The 24,319-nt window shown below is 39.0% G+C and overlaps 1 protein-coding gene across 1 annotated transcript in view; it reads right to left on the reverse strand.

Moving 5' to 3' along the window:
- Positions 1-21,809, reverse strand: part of LOC128732585 (mitochondrial cardiolipin hydrolase) — a 64,756-nt gene extending 42,947 nt beyond the window's left edge. The window contains exons 1-2 of the mRNA XM_053825866.1: positions 21,177-21,809; positions 16,260-16,841 (exon numbers count right to left, since the gene is read on the reverse strand). Coding sequence (XP_053681841.1) covers positions 16,282-16,841; positions 21,177-21,594 — 978 coding nt within the window. The 5' untranslated portion in view covers positions 21,595-21,809 and the 3' untranslated portion in view covers positions 16,260-16,281. The remainder of the gene's footprint in view (positions 1-16,259; positions 16,842-21,176) is intronic.
- Between the last annotated feature and the right edge of the window lie 2,510 nt (positions 21,810-24,319).

Genomic DNA, 24,319 nt, shown 5'->3' on the forward strand with positions numbered 1-24,319 from the left:
CCGATTTTCTCTTGCAGCTTTAATTCACACGATTTTGACGAAGGATCGAAATCCCCGGCGAAACAACAGCACGTGCACCTTTTCCGGTGCACGTTGCTTTGTTTCTCCTGATGGGCGCACACACACACACACGCAGTCGGATAAGGCGAATCGAAATACAGTAACCGAAGATTTTTCGACCGACAGCACACCTTTCCCAGCGGCTCTTATTTGGTTTCGCTTTATTTTCGATTGTCTGAGTCTGAGCGCAATATTTTTGACACGGCTGTCATACTTTTAATCAACCGCTTGTTGGAAACCTTTTGTAGGATCGTAAAAAAATCGTTGCGGCTGCTACCCGTTACGGACAGGAAGTGGAAAATTTCATAGATTTTATAGACTTTTATTTCGATTCAAACGAAGGGAAAAAAACTTAACAGAAACTGTTGATTCCAAGTCCACTGGACGACAAACATTCATGGTGTGATTCAATGACACTTTGAATGTCACCTGTTATGGACTGTTATTGTTATAAAAACATTCTTTGAAAGCATGTTGCTCTGCGATTCAGCTCATCAATGAGGAACAGACTTCGTTTTGTACCGTAAAAATTGTCAGTCAGACGTTCCAAGCAGATTTAGATTTAGATTATCTGACTCATTTGATGTAATTTCATGTTTGGCAATCAAAAAAGTTATGATGGACTAAATATTTTATCGATTGTAGTTCAATGTCAGTTAAAAAATTATTCCCAAAGAAAGTTTGTACTTTTGTTACAAATATGATCTTTAAGAGAAAATAATTTTGCATAAATGAGCTCTACAAAAAACTCAAGTAAATTAAAACCTCAAAAGTAAAATATGAATGGATATAAAAAAGCAGTCAGACCGAGTGTCTTCCGTGCACGGGAAATTGAGAAAACGTAGAAAAATGATTCCAAAAATATTTGAACTACATTTTATTACCTAATTTATACTTCATCAAGCGCACGTTTCTGTCTGTAGCTGCACTGACAAGGATCAAACTGATGTCTGTGCCAGTAAAACATCTCGGTTTGTTAGCAGATGCCCTCTAAAGGAAAGCAAAATCGAACAGAACCATGACATATGGCAATTTTACAACAGCGCACATTTAAAAATCAAGAGGTTTCTGTTTTGGAGATAATGTGTAAAAGATTTAGCGATCAATTGGTGAAAAAATATTGAAAACCTAGCAGGAAATCAATAATTTATTAGCGTTCAAAACCTAAGAGCTTACCGAAACGTAGATACGCCTTATCAGATTTCACTACAAAAACTTTTTTCATGCCAACGAAAGAACCAGTAACTCAATATTTAGTAAACGGGACACAACACTAAAAGTTCTTACAGTTCTTAGTGTCCCGTTCACTAAATATTGCATTATCAGATTGTTTGGAATGAATAGGGGGGAGTAGTCAACAGTGAGACAACAGGAACAGTGAGACAACAGAAACAGTGAGACATCGGGAATAGTTTCGCCATAAAACATACAAGATCCATGATATTTTCCTGTAAAGTAAAGTTTGTGTATCTATATCACATAATACTGTTTGAGAAAAATTTGTTAATTTTTTAGTATATTTTTCAACAAAAGTCGTTTTTGGGGGGGTCAAAGTAAATTTTATTGCGATCATTTTCAGGTGATGCTTAACGGCAAATCGCATAACTAATCCAAATTAAATTTACTACATGGCATCTCATAGGAATGAGAGATAAAAATAAAACATATAAGACCATCGAATTGTTTGCTAACACTACTATTTCACTATTTCTTATAAAACATTCCTGTTGGGAACAGTGAGACAAACAGATGTGGGTGATTTTCAAAAAAAAAACTTTTGTGTTGAATTGTAAATCAATCCATATAAATTGATTGTAAATGAGATCTGAAGTGTAAGTTGAAGGTCAGATAACCAGCATTGGACCTTTATGTGAATATACATGTAGATGTGAGAAAAATCGGAATTTTCTATAATGCACAACAATAATGTATCCTTTATGCACAAAATAAACAGTACGACCTCTAAACTATTCTTTGTAACCAAAAAATATGGTTTAAGCTTAGTTCTAATATGTGTCTCAGTATTCAATACTCGTTGTCTCACTCTTCCCACCTACTGGGGAACAGTGAGCCAAAAAGACACCTTCACATTTGCGTTTGTAACTATTTTATCTTTTAACCAAAAGGGCTGAAACTTTTTTTTAGACAACTAGAAGGATAAACCTTTCAAATGGATTGGAGACCTCGTTGGTAACTATCACCAAAAAAATTTTAACATTTTTGGAAAAAAGTGTCTCACTGTGGACGTCTCTCCCCTACGTGGTTTTTCATGCCACATTAACAATATGACTTAATATTTTGTAGAAGATCAAATTCATCGATCGATCTCGTGTTAGTGTGGGACGCAGGACAAGACATCCCAAGTAAAAATTCTAAAGCCACTTGGTTTTACTTGAATTTTATAAAGGGTTTATTGCGGTATTAATCATTGCCTCTGGTTTTATTGTGGTATTGCGCAATATCAAGACGATACGAGTCAAAACACAGTTATTGCTAGCTAGAAAACCACAATAAAATTGTTAATAAAGCAAATTTAATGCGGTTCCTTATATTACAACGTTAAAACTGGTTGGCTGCACCACGTCTCTTCTACACTTCTTGCGTAGCAATAAAAGATGGCACACCAGTCAAATTTGATCTTATCGCAGTTGCTTGTCAAACCGCAATAAATCTGTTAGTTTTATAGAGCTACTAGCTGACCCGACAAACTTCGTATTGCCACAAATTAAACTGTGTTGTACATAAATCGTGAATCTCGGATGACCTTTGTCACAATCTCGATTTTTGCAAGTTTCTGAGGAGTTCATGGGTGTTTTAATAAACAAATTTTCCTCACAGTAAAATAGAAAACAACTCCCCCCATTGCTTAGCCTGATAAAATAAAGCGGATAACATTTAAACATTTGCCATCATTACAAACCATTTCGCCGAATACCATTTTGCGGAACACCAATTCTCGGTTGACCATAACGCGGAATATAGAGTTTCGCAAAATACCATTTCGCGAAAAACCGTACGCGGGATGTACCATTTCACGAAACATCTTTTCGTGGAAAGTACCATTTCGCAGGGGGGTCACCCAACTGAAGGAAAGTAATAGTGGTCAGTAGATCTAGTAAAATAAATAAACCCCCCCGCAGTGGCCGGCGCTTCCGACGGCAGGTCGCCGGAAACACTCGTGACCTGTGGCCGCTTCCCCCTGAATCATCTAATGTTACTATTGATAGTTTTTGGTGTGTTGTTATTGACTAATGTTTTATGAAAGAGTCTAAACTTTCTCGAGTTCGATTAGTTTTTGAGTTACGCAAAAATTTCTGTTTTATTTGTATGAGTCCTTATCCCCCTACCACAGGGGTGAGTGGGTCTCAAATCATCATTAAAAATTGCCTATAAAAACACCCACTTGCTAAATTTGGTTCCATTTGCTGGATTAGTTCTGGAGTTATGAGGAAATTTGTATTTCATTTGTATGGGAGCCCCCCTCTCAAAAAGGTAAGGGGTCCTAATTCATCATAGAAAAAATTCTTGCCTCCAAAAACACCCACATGCCAAATATGGTTCCATTTGATTGATTAGTTCTCGAGTTATGAGGAAATTTGTATTTCATTTGTATAGGAGCCTTACCTCTTAAAGTGGGAAGGGGTCCTAATTCACCATAGAAAAAATTATTACCTCCAAAACCCTTCACATGCCAAATTTGGTTCCATTTGCTTGATTAGTTCTGGAGTTATGAGGAAATTTGTATTTCATTTGTATGGGAGCCCCCCTCCTAAAAAGGGAGAGGGGTCCTAATTCATCACAGAAAAAAATCATGCCTCCAAAAACACCCGCATGCCAAATATGGTTCCATTTGATTTATTAGTTCTCGAGTTATGAGGAAATTTGTATTTCATTTGTATAGGGGCCCCCCCTCTTGAAGCGGGGAGAGAATTCAATTCACCATAAAAAACATCCTTGTATTCAAAAACACCCACATGTAAAATTTTATTACATTTGGTTGATTAGTTCTCGAGTTATGCAGAAATTTGTGTTTCATTTGTATGGAAGACCCCCCTCTTAAAAGGGAGTGGGGTCGTTATTTCCCTCCTAAAGAAGGGAGGGGTCTCAATTCACCATAGAAAAAAAAATTGCCTACACTCAAATCTCGTTTTACGTCCACTACTGGGGGGACGTAAATCAAATCGGTCGTAAAAAAAGTGGACGTTAATTCAAATTTCGGACGTAAAACGAGAGGACGTTAATTCAAATTTTGGACGTAAAACGAGAGGACGTTAATTCAAGTTTTGGACGTAAAAAAAGTGGACGAATTGACATAATTGGTTCCAACATGGAATAACTCGTGATCCTGACCGTATAGAACGTTGGTGTCTTCGACAAAGTTGTTTAGCAGATCAAGGGCTTTTCGTCGGATTGTATGGATTATAGAATTGTCTCACTACGTGGCGCTAGTGTATATGTAGTACTCTTATGCAGGCCATATCTTGCGCTGCTGACTATCTAGAATGTTGCGGTCTTCGGGAAGTTTACTCAAATGACTGACACCTTCAAGATGGTATGGAAAATAATGCAGAATTCGCTCATTACGTGGCGCTAGCGTATATATATATAGCATTCTTATACAAGCTTTATCTTGCGCTGCTGACTATTTAGAAAGTTGCGATCTTCGGGAAGGTTACTCAAATGACTGCCACCTTCAAGATGGCATGGAAAATAGCGCAGAATTGACTCACTACGTGGCGCTAGCGTATATGTAGCATTCTTATACAAGCTGTATCTTGCGCTGCTTACTATCTAGAAAGTTACGGTCTTCGGGAAATTTCGGAAAAATTTCTGTTTTATTTGTATGAGAGTCCTTATCCTCGTACCACAGGGGTGAGGGGTCTCAAAGCATCGTAAAATAAATTCAAGTCTCCAAAAACACCCACAAGCCAAATTTGGTTCCATTTGCTTGATAAGTTCTCGAGTTATGAGAAACTTATATTTCATTTGTATGGGATCCCCCTTCTTAAAGAAGACAAAGGCCTAATTCACTATAGAAAAAATTCTTGCCTCCGAAACCCCTTACATGCCAAATTTGGTTCCTTTTGCTTGATTAATTCTAGAGTTATGAGTAAATTTGGATTTCATTTGTATGGGAGCCCTCCCCTCCAAAAGAGGGAAGGGGTCTCAATTTATCACAGAAAAAATTTTTGGCTTCTGAAACCTTTACATGCCAAATTTGGTTCCATTTGCTTGATTAGTTCTCGAGTTTTGAGGAAATTTGTGTTGCATTTGTGTAGGAGCCCTCCCTCTTACGCCCTCCTTAAAATTGCTCTTTCACCCATCCATAAAATTGCTGGTCATTTTATCTATCCAACGACATATAAATCGTTCAGTTTCGTTCAGTAGTTTAGTAGTTTTATTCGCATTTGAAATCTTTCATTCAAACGTTACGCTTCTATTTTCGTTTTCACAAAGTGGTACCCAGTCCCAGTATAGTAAGCAAAGACGTAGTCCTATGTCAAACTATTTTAAATGTTTGAGCAGTCAATGAAAACTTTGAGCTTTAACTCCATATTTGGTACCAAAATAATAAAAATCAATTCAGTGGTTCAAAAGTGATAAATTATTAAAGAAGGAAAGCTTGGCAAAAGTTGGGATATTTTGGGACCACTCTTTCTCAAAACGGGGTTCCCTAAGTGCCAAATGGAAAAATACGGGTGTAAATTTTGTAGAATTTTTATGGACGGTTGACCAAGCGGGAAAGTGAGGGATAAAAAATAAACAATCATCCTAAGAAACTCCCCCGGCCCCAAAAATCCTTGCACGTTAATTCAAATTTTGGACGTAAATCGATAGGACGTTAATTCAAATTTCGGACATAAAATGAAATCACGTAAAATGAATGGACGGTTCGGTAACTTAAACTACCTTCCGAAGAAAGGATCTTCTTGTAGAACCAAGATCATGAGTTATGGCAAATACAAAAAAACATACACTAGTGCAGCCGGTTCCATACCACCTTGAATTTTCCATACCATCTTGAAGGCGGCAGTTATTTAAGTAACCTTCCCGAAGACTGCAACTTTCTGGATAGCCAGCAGCGCAAGATACAGCTTGTATAAGAATGCTACATATACGCTAGCGCCACGTAGTGAGTCAATTCTGCGCTATTTTCCATACCATCTTGAAGGCGGCAGTTATTTAAGTAACCTTCTCGAAGACTGCAACTTTCTGGATAGCCAGCAGCGCAAGATACAGCTTGTATAAGAATGCTACATATACGCTAGCACCACGTAGTGAGTCAATTCTGCACTATTTTCCATACCATCTTGAAGGCGGCAGTTATTTAAGTAACCTTCCCGAAGACCGTAACTTTCTAAGTAGTCAGCAACGCCAGATAGAGCTTGTATAAGAATGTTACATATACGCTAGCGCCACGTAGTGAGTCAATTCTGCGCTATTTTCCATACCATCTTGAAGGCGACAGTTATTTGAGTAACCTTCCCGAAGACTGCAACTTTCTAGATAGCCAGCAGCGCAAGATAAAGCTTGTATAAGAATGCTACATATACGCTAGCGCCACGTAGTGAGTCAATTCTGCGTTATTTTCCATACCATCTTGAAGGCAGCAGTCATTTGAGTAACCTTCCCGAAGACCGTAACTTTCTAAATAGTCAGCAACGCCAGATACAGCTTGTATAAGAATGCTACATATACGCTAGCGCCACGTAGTGAGTCAATTCTGCGTTATTTTCCATACCATCTTGAAGGCGGCAGTCATTTAAGTAACTTTCCCGAAGACGTTAATTCAAATTTCGGACGTAAAACGAGAGGACGTTAATTCAAGTTTTGGACGTAAAAAAAGTGGACGTTAATTCAAATTTTTGACGTAAAACGAGAGGACGTTAATTCAAAATTTGGACGTAAAAAAAGTGACGTAAAACGAAATCACGTAAAATGAACGGACGTAAAACGAGATTCTAGTGTACAAAAACACCCACATGCTAAATTTGGTTCCATTTGCTTGATTAGTTCTCGAGTTATGAGGAAATTTGTATTTCATTTGTATAGGAGCCTTACCTCTTAAAGTGGAGAGGGATCCTAATTCACCATAGAAAAAATTATTACCTCCAAAACCCTTCACATGCCAAATTTGGTTCCATTTGCTTGATCAGTTCTGGAGTTATGAGGAAATTTGTATTTCATTTGTATTGGAGCCCCCCTCCTAAAAAGGGAGAGGGGTCCAAATTCATCATAGAAAAAATTCATGCCTCCAAAAACACCCGCATGCCAAATATGGTTCCATTTGATTAATTAGTTCTCGAGTTATGAGGAAATTTGTATTTCATTTGTATAGGGGCCCCCCCTCCTGAAGCGAGGAGAAAAATCAATTCACCATAGAAAACATCCTTGTCTCCAAAAACACCCACATGTCAAATTTTGTTCCATTTGCTTGATTAGTGCTCGAGTTATGAGGAAATTTGTATTTCATTTGTATGGGAGCCCCCCCCTCCTAAAAATGCAAGAGGTCCTAATTCATCATAGAAACAATTCATGCCTCCAAAAATACCCACATGCCAAATATGCTTCCATTTGATTAATTAGTTCTCGAGTTATGAGGAAATTTGTATTTCATTTGTATAGGAGCCCCCCCTCCTAAAGTAGAGAGAGGTTTCAATTCATCATAGAAAAATTTTTTGTCTCTAAAAACACCCACATGTCAAATTTGGTTCCATTTGCTTGATTATTTCTCGAGTTAGGAGGAAATTTGTATTTCATTTGTGTGGAAGCCCCCCCTCAATTCATCACAGAAAAAACTTGCCTACAGTGGGGGGAGGGGTCTCTAACCATCATAAGAACCTTCCCTGGCTCCAAAAACCCCTATATGCAAATTTTCACGCTGATCGGTTCAGTAGTTTTCGATTCTATAAGGAACATTCGAGCAGACAGACAGAATAGGTATAGGTATTTTTATAGGTATAGATTTATATGGGAGCCCCACCTCTTAATGGGGGGAGGGATCTCTAACCATCATAAGAACCTTCCCTAGCCCCAAAAACTCCTACATGCAAATTTTCACGCCGATCGGTTCAGTAGTTTTCGATTCTATAAGGAACATACGGACAGACAGACAGACAGACAGACAGACAGAAATCCATTTTTATAGGTATAGATAGATTAAGACGGTAACACCCTGATCAAACAGTTTTATGAAGAATACTGAGTTCAACATCAAAATCATTTTTTTATGCGAAGCTGTATTCTAGTATTGCTATATTCTAGTATATATTTTGTTTTAGCTCGCAAACAAAAAATCATCAAACCAAACTGTTTTGCGGAAAGAAAATTATTATCAATCGGTTTTCCTGTCACAGAAAGCAACTAAAATGATTTTGCTAGAAATTGAGATTGACTAACTGAATATATTTATTTTGTTAAAACAATCAGCTTTCAAAAATTGCAAAATTTCAGTAGTCAGTTGATTTTATCAACCTATCATATCAATATGCACGATAAAATTTATTGCGCACATGCTGCAAACGAACTAAGACTGCTTAAAATTAATTATTTATTTTATGGGACATTTTAAGGCTTGTTCGCGACAAAATTTGGACACCCCTAAACACATACAGTTTCGGAAATACATTAACAATGAGTGAAATATTTTGCTGAGTGGTAGACGTATGTCTGTTCTTTCTGAAAATATAACACTTGTTTATATTACAAGCACTCAGCGTAAAATGGCGTCGAAAAAAGAGCAGATGCGAAAAGCAATTGAATGCGGTCGCAATGAAAATCCGGATCTCTCGTTAAGAAAACTTGCCAAAAAGCTTGGATTTACTCCAAGCACTGTTCACAGTGTTTTAAAATCGTTCGATACTCGCTTCACAACAACTAGGCAGAAGGGAAGTGGAACAAAAACGGATCTGAGGAACCACCACAAGGATGCGAAGGTAAAACAAATATTACGGAGGAAACCAGATCTTTCTGTACGTACCATTGCTCGTAAAATAAAAATGTCGCCAACATTCGTGCACACTTCTAAGCAACGACAAGGCATGAAGTCTTTCAAAGTGAGGACTGTGCCAAACCGTAATGACAAGCAAAATACGACGGCCAACACACGCGATCGTAAGCTTTACCGCGAATATTTAACGAAGTTTTTATGCGTTATAATGGACGATGAAACGTATTCCGTCCGTACGTCCTAGAAGACTTTAAACAGCTTCCTGGTATGTCTTTTTACACTGCCATGAAACGGAATGGCGTTGCAGAGCATTTTAGGACAAAGAAGAAAGCCAAGTTCCTGAACAAATATTTAGTATGGCAGACCATATGCAGCTGTGGTCGAGCAAGCAAAAGAACGGTTAACAAGAAAATATACCGTGAAGAATGCCTGCAGAAACGATTGTTACCGTTCCTAGACAGCCCTGATGTACTCTCGCTGTTTTGGCCTGATTTGGCATCCTGTCACTACGCCAAAGATGTTTTGGAATGGTATGATGCTAATGGAGTCCATATTGTGCCGAAGGAGGCTAATCCACCTAACTGTCCAGAGTTACGCACCATCGAGCGGTATTGGGCTTTAGTGAAGAGAGAGAGCTGTCCCAGCACAAACAACAATCAGCAACTATAGATAAATTTCGAAAATCTTGGACAAACGCAGCTCAATTGGTTGCCAACAAGTCTGCACTGACCCTCACGGCAAGGGTAAACTCCAAAGTTCGCCAATTTTTCATGCAGACCAAACAAGTAACGTCAATTTGTTTGATAATTATTAATGATACACACATAAATGATATAAAATTGTTTCATGGATTAAACTTCTAGCAAATTTGTTTTATTGCAAAATTGAGGTGTCCAGATTTTGTCGCGAACAAGCATTATTATGATCGCTATAAACCAAATCGCTGAAATGTCCTGAAGTAACCAAGATTACTACACTGGATTTTTTTTTTACATTTTACCAGATTGATCTTTGGAATTTTCTACCACCGTGGGAATTTTGTGAAATGCTTTTTTCAGGTTTTGTTTCTCTTGGTTGAAGAAAAATTTCATTAAATTTTTTTCCACGATTCTTTAAAGTAAGTTATTTTCATGTGGAATCCAGTGACAGCAATAGTTATGTTAGCTTAACATTCTGAATCTAGCTCAAAACTCTAGAGTAGAATATTGTTTTGATAGCCTTCTCCTAAGCAACAGACGAATTTAATATACTCAAGGCATTTAAATTAACATCTATTGAGCAGCAATTAACCCCGTAGTTAACAATTGTTCTCCCAAGTTTGTTTTTCCAGTTTAAGAGATATAATTTCAAATTGACTTTTATTTTTATCTTGGACAAGTGCACAAAAAACTAACATGATTCATGCTTTTTGTGAGCTACAGAATAAGCGAGAGCTTTTGATGATTATGGAAACCAAATGGAACAACCATTTAAACTAAATAAGCTAAAAACAAATATTTACTTTTACAGTTTTGTTTATTCTTTCGTTTTTAGCTTTAAATGTGTGACACAAATGCTTGGTTGGCAGTCTGACAGTACCATCGTTTGCAACGCAACATCTTATGGTCTATCAGTTAGGTATTCCTCCTTATCTCTTCTAATTATGTGTTTTGAATGTAAAAATTCATTACATTCCTTTGGTGATGCTGCCAATCTCACTTAGCATATCACAAGACATGCAAAGTAATTCAATGAGTTAACATTGGATCTGATGATGATGTCGCCACATGGCCTATCTTTGGGTGACACACCGATTCGGGTAAATTCGCCTGGCTTCTGAATGGAACTCAGCTTGATGATTGAAATGGAGCAAAATTTGGTTAAGCAAAGCGTATTGTAATACATACTTACTGCCACACAAATTCCAACCGTAAGGGAACCAAATGGGACTTCATAGCATTATCTATACAGGACTTTGTATGTTAGCTTTTGTTCCTTGTTTTACGAGAAGCAACGGAAAATAGTCACTCCTTGTTTTCAAGGAACGATTGCCATAGACTTTTGTGTTTTTGTTAATTGTTTTATTCTGTGAGCAGTTTGTGAAGTAGCACAAATTCATAATACAGTAACTTAATGCTTTATTGAAAAAATATTGTGCGATGTTTGACTCATCGAATTTTTTAAACAGGAGATGTTCAAAAACATCATCCTTTTGGTATCCTTCGCGGAAAAGCAAACATGTGACACCAATATATATTCTTCGTTTTCATAAAACTGTGAACTCCAACGTGATTTTTGTTAATTGTTAGATTGGATGATCTCGTTATGCATCATAGTTAACAAGGTAAATTCATTGCAATTTTCGTTGGTGATTTTCACAAATCAAAACATAGAAAATGATCAACCTTAAGCTTTTGTCAGAAAAGCTTATTTTTATTTTTTCTGTCAGCAAGCAAGCTGTCAAAACGTTAGTACGAAAGTTCAGTTTAGTTTGCTGCAGTATATTAGAGCAGAATGGGAATATTTCGCTCTTGTTTTTCACTAGCATTAACTAGGGGGAGTCAGCGACTCTCCTAGCGGAGCACTCGCCATCTGCCGAGCAAATGAAAGCGTATATTTCAATACACTTTTATTCACCATCGAACATTACATGTGTTGATTACTATAACGCTGGCTGTGGTGAGAAAACATGCAGCGCCTCAGAAACCAGACGAGAAAATCAGTTAGCCGAGACGCAAACCTTATTTAGTAATCCCACCTTTTCACCACAATTGTTTTTAAACACCGCACGAAGCAAGGAGAGAATACATAATTCTCTTTTCAGGTGCTCTCGCAGCGCCGCAATCATCAGCTGATGTAACAGCTGTTTGCCCCTGCGCACGTCACATTCACACCTTCGATCGAATAGCAAAAAGCAAACAAAAACAAATGATTCATGCGATTTTCGTGTCTGCCAAATCGCTTGCTATTTCATGTAGGGAATGGAATTTATTTGCTTTACAGCCGTGCTATGCGCCGTATTTTCGTTAACTAAACTAAACTAAATTGAAAGTAGGTAGTTGGTTTTTCTAAACCGGAAAGAAAAGAAATCGACCCTCGTTTTGCTTATTCTTTGGCGTAGGACTACGTCTTAGATCTTCCGTTGGCTTCGCGGTATGACGCTGGCCTAATAAGCCTGACAGCTGCTAAATCTGTCGTATAAAAACAGAAGGTGTCAAGTTTCGATAACGGAATGTAACACCTAGGCTTTGCTTAGGACTACGTCTTACCGTAATAGGGTGGCATGCTGCGAAAACAAAAATGATGGTAACACGAAAGCATGAAAGAATTTAAACGCTAATTACCGTGACCGCACATAATTGCGATCAGCTTCTAATTCCGATCACTCAACCTAAATGGTCAATTTTTAGAATATTGAGCCAAAATCTGTAGTAAATAAGCACGCTTAGTTATTGTGCTATGTGTTTATGTGTCAATTGTTGAAAAATGACTGCCTTTGGCCACCATGCACTTCAAAATAAATTAAATTCGACAGGCAGTAGCAAAAAAACGTCATCAAAATATATTTTCTTAGCCGAAGTGCTAAGCGCTAGATCATATTTGCTCAGATCACAGCAGCGTGAAAACATATTACCTTCTTCGGCATTCTATGATAACAAAAATAGATACAAGCATATGTAACCGTTCTACCTATATCAAATTTGGCTGAAAAAATGCTGAATTTGCGGAATTTATTCCATTAAAGTGATTGATCAGAATTATGAACATAATTTTTTTTTTGCTTCTAATTCCGATCACTATATCAAAGTATATAAACTGGCAAAATGCAAGCTAACGAAGTTACTATTTGGATTTTTTGGATTGATTGCAACATGATAACATGGTAGGATTATCGAAATTTTTTGACGTAGAACTACGTCTTACGGCAGGCTGTCAACCAAAATTTGGAGTCAAGCCACCGTCACGAAAAAATGAAAGATTTTGAACGCTAATAGCTCTTCCAATTGAAAACGGATTTTGATCATAAACGATGCAGCAATTGTATGGCTTTCTCGAAAAGACTGTTTGCCAATCGCTAAATAGTGAAAATTAACGAAAGCTTTCAAGCTAAAAGTTTTCCATACATTTTGCATATGATAGTCTTGCTTTCCAAGCACGGACGACCATTACACACACCAAGCTGGTGGCTGCTGCTGATTAGCATAAGCATAAGATTCCGCCCGTGTGCTGCTATTCCGTTATTGACCAGGACCGATGAAAATTGCAAAATGATGGCTGGAAAAAGCATGCTTAGGACAGCGCACTGTTCCTTATTGTGCAACCTTATCAGGCCCCTGCGTGCTGATCAATACCGACGCCGGCCACGTCCGACTGCGGTTCCTGGTGGGATGGGAAGGAATGTTAGTTCAATACTTGTTGCTAATAAAGACCAGGGAATCCTCTGCATCTTCACATGCATCAATCTTGTGCCTGCTGCTGATTCAAGACAAAGAAGCAAAATAAACTTGCGTGTTTTTTGCTTAGTACAGAGCACAGCATAGCCTAGGTGCTACATTCCGATTTGGGACTTTGACCTTCTGTTTTTATACGACAGACTTCGCAGCCTGTAACAGTACGGGACAATTGTAGGACTAGTGCTACAAATCCTTTGACTCTTTCAGCCGAGATTCGAACACGTGACGTCTAGCTGTCCGATTAGATGATTCTAACAAAAATTTTACAGAATTGTTGCTCAAGTTGATATTTCTATCAAACTTTGTTATAAATGTTTCTACTAAGTTCTGTTACTTATAAACACAAGTAGAAGATGACTGGTAGGGGGATTGTCGTCAAACTACATAAATGCAATACATTTCAGAACCGTTTGGTACGAGTTGACAATAGTTTTATTCTTTAACAGCTCATCATGACGTGATCGGAATTAGATACACCTGTGATCGGAATTAGAATCACGCCTTACAATTGATGATCGGAATTAGGTGCACTGATACATCATACTTTGATGCATTTTTTTAACTTTCGGTAAATAATTTAGGTATTAGGATTTTTCCATGAAACATAATTGAAAATACTTGCTAAAGACACATACCGTGTAAATAAATATCAAAGGTATATTTTTCAGTAGGGACTCAAAGATGAATCATGCCTTACGTGATCGGAATTAGGTGCTTTCACGGTACTCAACCAGTTCTGAAGGCATTTTGATGTTTCAGGTCGGTATGAAGATGAAACCATCGCTTGGTAATCATCCAATAGTACATTTGAAAATACAAAGCGATTGTGGTGTTACAGTATAATACTTATCCTAATATATCAAAGTTACAAATTCCATCTTTAAATTTAGCAGTTGAAAGGGTGAAGTCGAATAGAACATGATTAAAGGTACGCCATATTGCTTGAACGTTGTTTCCGTTGTTTGCGATGAAATTACAATCGGAAGAAGTCTCAGGCTCTGATATTTCGAGGCGCGATGTTAGTACTTCAGAAATTTGGCGATGTAGATGGCTCTAAGTATTTCTTATTTTAACCAGAGTGACAATGTTTAGCTCTTTGTCGAATTAGAACAAGGAAGAAATCTTAACGCGTGTCGGCTGAATCTTCGCTGCACGGGCTCAATTATGGATATCCAGATTTACGTATACGGGCTCCACACTAAAGCGGTAGTGTCAAGAATGCAGCATACTGACGCAAAGTAAAAGGCTCGCAAATAGTACTGATCACCGAAGTCTTTAGCTATGCCCGTTAGGAATCCAAAGCTGCGGTTTGATTTCGCTATAATGCTGGAAAATTGGTTTGGATACGTAAGCTTGGAATCCAGTTCCACTCCTAAATCTTTGATATTCGTAACACGTTGCAGAATAGATCCATCAATTTTATATGCATCAAGATTGGAGGTTTGCCTCTGATAAAAAAAAATGCCTGAGCATTTGTACACGCTTATATGACACCAATCAGCAAATCGGTTTACCAAATCTTGCAGCTGTTTTGCTACCCTCTACTGATTTTACATCAAGGAATATTTTTAAGTCATCCGCATATAATAACTTACATCCAGGTGGAATTACAAAGCGTGCGTCGTTAAAGTATATTAGAAAAACCATTGATCCTAAATTACTTCCCTGGAGAACTCCGGACTTTTGCAGAAGTTACTAGGCTCGGTCAAACCAAGCTTAACGGAGAGATTGCGACTCGTCGAGAATGTTTGAAGCTTGCAGCCGAAATCATTTGATGCTCCAAAGTTCCATTCGGTGCAACTTTCGCAGCTTAATTTGGTGGTTAATGGCAGCCTATTATACACCGTATCAACGCGTGGCAGCACCTTCCACATGTCGGAGGCAAAACGAACTGAACAGTAATAAGTTTGTGCTTATAGAGCGCTTCGGAAAAAAATCATGCTGTTTCATCGAAATTAATGATCTTTACTTTGCTGAACAAAAGCCCACAGACAATGATCTCCAGCAATTTCGAACATTCACATAGGGATGTAATTCCATGATAATGTTCTATGTCGCATATACCACCTTTTTTAACTTTGAGTGAAGATTAATTTTTCGATGCAATTTGAGAAAACGGTTATTTTTGGTGGCCGGTTCTACTGTTAGAATATTATATGAAATGCTGGTCTTTAAGCACAGTCTCACTACTCGCTCGTAACGGTATTCCGAAGACCCGGTATGAGAATAACAATCTATCTGGTGTGAAGAAGCATGCAACTACAGGAATTCCAGTATTCACTGCCAATTGCCTAGGCTGCTCAACAAAATAATGTACCAAATCTGCCAGAAATTGACCAATTTATGTTAGGCGACTCGAACGAAGTACTAACTAAAACTATTAGAAAGAATGTCTTTCCAATTTTTCATATACAAGTTTGGTCGCCCTAAAAAGATCATATTTTACCAGTATTGGTCGATTGCAAAAAACTTGTTTCCTCGGGAAACAAATGGCTTAAATGTTCAGCAGCTCACCACACCGAGCAATGATAAAATCAAACCAATGTTTATTGAACCCTCGACACGAAATAATTCGAGTCTTTTAATTGTCACCAGTTACATTGCCTGCAACAATGAGCAAATTAGCCTATTTGGTATATAGATTTTGGTACATTTGGTATTTGGTATCGAATAATATAGCAAATCCCAATCATCCGCATAAATGCCGATTTTGAAAATACGGCATTAAAGACTGTACTGAAAACTCTCTTAAGATGTGTCCCAAAATTTAACAATAAAACGAAATGTCACCTTAACCTTAGTTAACACTGACTCACCTTCAATAAAATCGCCAACACTCTACGGCTGTTGACCTGAAGCAGTGCCACCCGTCGCAGCCGGGGGAGCAACTTCGGCCATTAGCGGTCGCAGTCGTCCAAACTCCTTCCACAGGCGCTGAAACTCCATCTGGAACGGTACGACCAGCTCCGGCAGAGAGGTCAGCACCATATTATCCCAATTGCTCGAGAGCGCCTGCATGGTCCAATTAGTGGACCCACTGATCACTATACCCCCCAGTGGAAACGGCTCGGTGGCCGCTTCCCGAAGCTTACGCTCCTCTACGTCCTTTTTCTTCTTCGGATCGCAGCGCACACACCGGGAACCATCATCAACACAAGGCACTTTGCTGCTGCCGGCAGTAGGACTGACCGTCCCACTGCCGTTACCACCCCCACCACCATTGGCTACACTAGCAGCAGGCGCCGCCGGAAGTGGGCTGGGTACACCACAGCAGAATCCAGATTTGCGCACTCTTTCACTATGATAGCACCGCGCACACAGCCAATCGGTATCGATCAGACAAAACTTATGGTGCATCAAATAGGCTGCATCCTTCTTGTTGAAACGCACTGGGATTCCTGGAAACGAAGAGAAAATTTGCGCTGTTAGTATTTCGTCAATCATATCATTGCTCTAGAAATATGAAAAGCTATCTGCAACGTTTCGATGCACAATTGCTTTATTTTAGAAATAATTTCATGCACAACAAGCAAATCATTATCATTAGCTTTAAACTTTTCACGAAAACGTCGATTTTAACAAGTGTGTGAAACTTCACGTTTACGAGCAAAATCAATGTTCTGATATTTTTTTCTACCAGCTATCCATCCTCAGTAAATCGGAACGGATTTTTCCAGTCTCTGACTTTCCTGATTTGTAAAATTTGTAATTGTTTGTTCTTTTAGTCTAGGTTTTGGTCAGAGGTGGGCACCGCTAACCGAAATTTTAGCTTCGCTAACAGCTAATTCGCTAAATCAAAACGTTAGCTTCGATAACCGCTAACCGCTAAATCATTCAACAATTTAGCGGAAGCTAACGCTAACCGCTAACAGCTAAATTTGTTAGCACTGTAGGATCAACATTACTTAAGCGAAAAGCGCTGATTTCGGCAATAAAAGATAATTTTTGTTTCAAAGGTAGTAATAAAATTTCAAGTTTTTAGTAAAAATACAATGAAATCAGAATAAAGGGAATTAGCAGGTAGAAAATTTGTAAAAACATGTTTTGTTGATAATAATTGTCCTTGGTTGTTGTGAAAACTTTATTGCGTTGATACTTGGCCCAACACTTATGAATTTATTAAACTACTGTTTTACCTGACTCACTGCGAATATGCGTATTATTGAAATAAAACGTAACCATACGTTTTATTCGTTTATAACGCATATGCAGCTAATATCGATAACAAACGATTTTTTATAAGTTGTGCTTTTGTTATTGCATTTAATTTGTAAAAAGTTGCATAAATAACAATTTAGTTTCACAATACAATTATTGCGTACTACTGGCACATGAAATATAACGTTTAAGTACGTTATTTTTAGTGATCAAAATTAACGATATTTTCGATACAAGGGCGATATTTTTCGAAACCGTTCGAACCAACACGATCCCGCGAATACAACGCATTTCGCAGTGAGTCAGGTAACACAGTAGTGATGTCCGAGAAAATCGAAAAATCTCCCTTGATGTTTTCAGTGAATGTAGGAGGCCTCGAATTTTTTTAAATATCGATTTATTTGAGCCCGCGTACAAAAGTAGTCCTCTACGGACTTGAGACAGCAACTTTGTTTACGGAAGTGCACTTGCCGTATTTGAACGAAAGGTATTGCGAACTATTTTTGGCGGAGTACAAACGGATAGCGGAGAGTGGCATAGGCGTATGCACCATGAGTTGTAGTCACTATTTGGAAAAAGTTGGGAGACTACTGTGGGCCGGCCACATCGCAAGGATACCGAACGATTGTGCAGTAAAATCTGTTCTCTACAAGAGCCCCACCGGCACCAGGAATAGAGGGGCCAAACGAGTTAGATGGCTTGACCAGGTTGAAGCCGACTTGCATGTGCCGAGACGCGTAACGATTTGGAAACGAGTAGCCCAGGACCCAGGGGTGACATTGCGATTCTCGTTTCGAGTGATTTTGGTTCGTTTCCACCACGTTAAACGAATGGGCGAAACGAACCAAAATCACTCGAAACGAGAATCGCAATGTCACCCCAGAAGTACAATGGAGAGGAATTCTTGATACGGTAAGAGCCACCCCGGCTCTTGGCTGGTAAAGTACGTACAAAAGTTTGGAATTTGGAATCCTTCAACCGAAGCCAAATTTTCCTTCTGCCAAAAAAAAGTTAGCGGTTTATTTAGCGGTACATAAATTTAGCGGAAGCTAACAAAAACGCTAACGGTTATAAAAATTAGCGAAAACGCTAACCGCTAACCAAAATGTTAGCTGAGCTAATTAGCTGTTAGCGGATTAGCGGAATTGTGCCCACCTCTGGTTTTGGTGTTGTATTTTAATAGTAGATCAAAATAACAATTCTAATGGAAAAATAATGCAGAATCATCCTTATTGAGTTCAAAAATTGCTTGTGCAGTCCAAAAGCTCAATGAACTTAAACTGTTTTCGTGAGCCACATGACAAGTCACTCACCACTCTCTCAAAGCAGTCAGTGCATGCGAAGTTTTGAAGTCAACGAGCTGCTGGAGCTCACCGCAATCTACAGTATTTCAAACGACTTTGAATCATTTCACATCATCTGCAAAGACTTTTCGGCAATCCTCCGGCGGGAGGTAGCAGCGATACATCATTAGTGAACAACGCAAAGAGCAGTGGTCCTAAATTTCTATCTTGTGGAACTTCTTGAGACAATCGTTAACTGTGCATCGCAGAATCGTCTTTTTCGCAAACTATGGTCCGTCTACCTCGTCGTCGGCCCTACGTCGCCGGAAGCCTTGAAGGGACTGAAGGAATAAATCAAAGTTCTGAGGGAAATGGGAATGTTTCAGAGGGGAAAGGATACGAAGCGATAGAAGGTCGGTCCATCCTGATTTAGTAGACCGTCTCGAACAAGTCTTTCGACGACGTCGGAGGTCATGGTGAGGTGGAAACGCTAGAGATACACCTAGAATAACCTAGGTTAGTTGTAGGCCACAAGCTATATGGGGCTTTCGTCGAACCTAGTAACGTTAGTCGGTTTATTTAAGGTTTTTATGTTAGCGCGACGAACGCGAATTGAAAATCGCATCGGTGCGGTATAGCAATGACTTTATCGGCGGCTTGAGGGGTAGATTTCGTCCTTTAACTCCGAAATTCCGATCTGATTCTCAACGATGGTATATATTAGGCTTTCCGAACGAAACGGCACTTCTGAAGCGAGCAAATTCTATGAACTTGACGCCCTCATCGTACATCCAGAACAGATTGCAATTTGCTCGAACGACCTTCATGAACGAAACGTTCAGGCCAGCGCAACGAGTGACAGACTTGGTCACAAAAAATAATACATTTTAAAAGATTGTCAAATACGATGCGTCCAAGGTCCAAAGCGTTCCGTTTGAGCAACTGCAGAGTTTAATGGGTTGAATTTTAAATGATCTTTTTTTTTCGGCGCTCTAGTCATTAACTCTGCGATAAAAATAAATGAAATGTTATCGGAAAATATTTGACTGTATGTAGAAATATTCAATTTTTTTAGTTGATAGTCCAAAATATAATGATTTTATTTTATTAAGCTCACTTGTGTCCGTGCAAATTTGAGACACAGAATTTGGCACAGTGCAATATCAATTTTCAAGAACGACTCAAAACTTTTCAGCAACTTCTAAAATTTTAGAGATAAATAACTTTTACCGTTCATTGACCTGCACTCCACGCCAATCATCAGTTCGTTGTCAGATTTTTTTTCTGTATAGATTGATAATACCAGCTGGCACAGCCACATTCACACACTGCAAGGCACACCACACACATCCAACCCGATCGGTACGCTTGCTATCAGCTGCGAAAAATGCAACAAATAACAAACCTCGACCGAGCTAGGAAAAGGAATAGATAGAGAGAGAAAAAAACTGCACCCAGCAGAGCTGCTGCACCTTCTTTATATTACATTTTTTTTATCTCGCCACCGCGCCAGCAGCTTTGATATGATGTTGGTCGTTCAACGGAGGCTTCTTTTTATTCCTGCTGCAACAACCGCAGCCGCGGTATAATTGCCTTGCTGCAAAAATACTGCACTCACACCATTGTGCAGCACGATGCTTATTTTTCTGGCCGAAATTGGTGTCAGCTGATTTCAAGCTTTAATGCACAGGACTGTAGGGAAACGACAAACTTTTCTATTCGCTCGAATGGAGAAAATCAAGTATGACAACAGCGTGTAGCTAAAATTTGCAGAAAACACGTGCATCCGCGAATGCATGCATATCATATGCATGTGCGCAAATAAGAGAAAAAGTGATGCAACCCTTTTTCTTATTTTTCCTAGCAAACCAACTAACCAATACACAAAAGCATGGTCCTATTTGGTGAGGTTAGCAAAATCTCATGGTTTTTAATGTTTTAAAGTGATTTGATTCTTTTTCCGTAGATAAATTCATATCAAGCTGGTTATTAATAAAATACAGCAGATAATATATTAAAAAGTGTATTAAAATTAATTTTCTAACATAAATTATTTTAGTAGCTAGGCTTTCATGTACCTAAAAAAATAATGTCTTTGTCCAGCAAGTTTGTGATGTTGTTCTTTGTCTCCAGAAAACGTGAGAAAACGCAAAAAAAGGTTATCTCTGATTCCAAGGGCACAGTGAATGTCAATGTCGGCTAGATATTCCAGCTGATAACTTTCGATAGCTCTAAGCCCTCAGTGGTCTACAAAAATAGAGGGCCAAACCTTCAGAGCAAGCCTTCACTCACCTGCTTGCACCAATCTGGTCATCTGCGATCCGGAACTGTACGCCATTGATGAACACCCGACGACACAAACGCGGACGCCTCGTTTCGCAGCCCGCAGTACCGCGTCGCCGATACTATCGACCGTAACGATGTACATACACAGGTTTACCGAAACCCGAGCCCGATCGAGAAGTGCAACGAGCCGCCGCACATGTTCCGTGGTAAAACTGGTCATCGTTGTACCCGGTTCGTTCGCCTGGCAACTGCGTTCGTTCGCGAAGTAAACCTCGGTCAGCTGGCAGAGAGCACGCCGCCGGGCCCGACGTCGAGCAAAAGCGGACATACAAATCGAGTACACTTCGTAGAGCACTTCCGAACCGATACCGACTGCGAGTACCGCCGCGGACACACGCGCCCATCGCGGAACCGACGAGAGCATTTTTGACGGAAGCAGAAAACAAAAAACCACGAGGAAAGTTTTTGTGGATAAGCACGGGAAACACTCTTTCAGTTTCGAGTAAACTTATTCCTTCAAGCACTAACGAAAATTTTTCGAATTTTCAGAACGCAATCGAGCGAATTTAAATTGCAAATTTTCCGAGAAAGAATTAAAATCAATCGGAAACGCGAAGCAAAAGCTTAGTCGCTGCAACCATAAGTCGGATCGGAACACGCACCGCAACGAGTAGGAAGGAAAAGAAAAACAAAACTGACTTGATTGCAACTGAAACTGTCAAAATTATCGCTTGACATTATTATGTCATTATGACAGCAGAAATGCCAAATCTGTCAAAAAATGCCCGCATGCCAGCGCTGCCAGATATAAAGGTACATAGAGAAAATCAAGAGCAACATTTCAATAGGGCCCAAGTGCAAAATATTAAAAAACTGGTTTTTTGGTTATATTTAAAGCTTTTTTAAGTATCTATAATAATACCAAACATCATAGCGATTTGAAAACTTTATGAGTCTTAAAAAGCAAATTTGAAAAAGCCTTATGTGAAAACTGGCAACAAAGTTTTCATTTTGTGCGTTGGCCCTTCTGTATGAAAAAGCCTATACACAGTTTATGTTTTGTTTTGCATTCGGCCCTATTTTTGTTGTGGGAATTCTGCTGCTTGCTGCTGCTGCGAAGATTATCCCCGCCGTACAATTGCGCGAGAGACTCGACGGACGACCAAAAAAAAACAATACGATGCTACCTGCATAAATAACACGGTCATTCACAGACACGACATGTTCAGTATTTAAGCCTGCGCGGCAACAAAAATTTAAGTTACTTTTCCGCTTACACGAAAAAAGTTATTTCGCTGTATATATATATTACCTGTGGAGGAACCGGACAGAGTTCGTTAGTTGCGCGCCCGAGACATTTACTATCGCTGAACTGCCAAGGCGTGATGCACTTGCACGCTGTGGTGAGTTAGAAATGCTAAATGAATGAACTGGTGCTGCTTCACACTACCAATAGCGACTGCCGCACCTCACGGGTAACACGTTCCGCTTCACAAACCTGTTCAACGGTGGCAGATTTGCCGATGAAATTAAACCCCAACTTTTCTAGTGGAAATAATAAAGCTGATCGGTGTCCCAGTTACGAATTTTTAACCTTTTCTAGCCATTGCGCTTCAAAACAACGTGATAAAAAAAGGCCAAACGCGAAACGCTGTCTAAAAACCGGCCCAACACCAAAATCATATCACCACTGACAGTAAATAAAAGCCTCATGTCAAAGGCCCCATCAACAATTGATAATCAAATCAGCCTTATGAAAAAGTCGTATTACCGAATGATCTCCGAAAACGGCCAAATGCATATTTTTGCAAATTACAAAGTAAATCAATGTTTTTTCTGCTAGTTGTTGCATTACACATTAAACTATTATGTTTTTGCATCATAATGCGACATTCAATTCTAAGCAACACTGTTTATATCAAATAAGGAGTTAAAAAATGATGCTCAAGTTTCAACATCGATTTTCTCGAAACTGTCAGTTTTGACTTCGGCCTATTTGAAATGTTGCTCTTGAAATCATCAAAAGGACGTAAATGCGAACATACAAACAACATTTGCGATATTCGCCCTTTTGTTATTGCGACATTTACCCCTATTTAGACTACCCAGTAAATACAATCAATATATATCCAGCTTTTTACGCGCTATAATGGCGGACGCTATAAATTGTGTTCGTAATATGCGAACAATCTCTGCATCCATGAAAACTGGGCACTACTTCTCCTACGGCAGTGTTGCTCTTTCTTTCGTTTACGCAAAAGAAGGAGAGCAATATGAGTGAGAGTTCATTTTTCTATGCTGCTCCAGCAAAAAAAATAACTCTGACTCGTTCTGTTTGACAGTTGGCTTATCCGCCCCTTTCAAATGTTGGTCGACATTTGAAGATAGAATTAACAAAAGGGCTAATGTTGCAAGCGTAAACAAACCGAGTGAGGGTTGATTTTCCTATGCTGGTCCAGCAAAAAATAACTCTCACCCGTTTTGTTTACATTTGCGACATTCGCCCTTTTGTTAATTCTATCTAGAATTTGATGTATGCAGCTATAGGACAGGACGTGCCAAGTGTCAACCGCGACGTTGACCCAAAATTGACCCAATTTCTGATTGGCTGAAAGCGACGAGCAACCGTTGACTGGAAAATATAACACGGTATCGCTTTCAGTGTTGCTGAAACTTATTAGTGGGTATACGACAATAAGTTGTTGTTTTCGAATTTTGATTTCTTTTGTATTCTGTAGTTCTATGTTTGGTTCTACACTGCAGCGACACTGGCATTATATTCAGCTTTTTACGCGCAATAATGGTGACCGCTATAAGTTGTGTTCGTAATATGCGAACAATCTTTTTGACAACTCTGCATACATCAAATCTGGCACTCTTCTCTTGCAACACTGCCGTGCTTCTTTCGTTTACGCCAAAGAAGGAGAGCAAAAATGTGCGAAATGTAAACAAAACTATTGCTCTCCTTCTTTTGCGTAAACGAAAGAAAGAGCAACACTGCTGTACAGGAGAAGAGTGCCCAGTTTTGATGTATGCAGAGTTGTCAAAAAGATTGTTTGCAGTATATATTGACAATATACACTTAAAACTTACATACAGCCAAGCAGATTCTTTCTGCGACGATTTCAAGCTATCAAAAAAGTGAGCAG

This window comes from Sabethes cyaneus, chromosome 1, assembly GCF_943734655.1.
Source record: "Sabethes cyaneus chromosome 1, idSabCyanKW18_F2, whole genome shotgun sequence".
Taxonomy (NCBI): Eukaryota; Metazoa; Arthropoda; class Insecta; order Diptera; family Culicidae; genus Sabethes; species Sabethes cyaneus.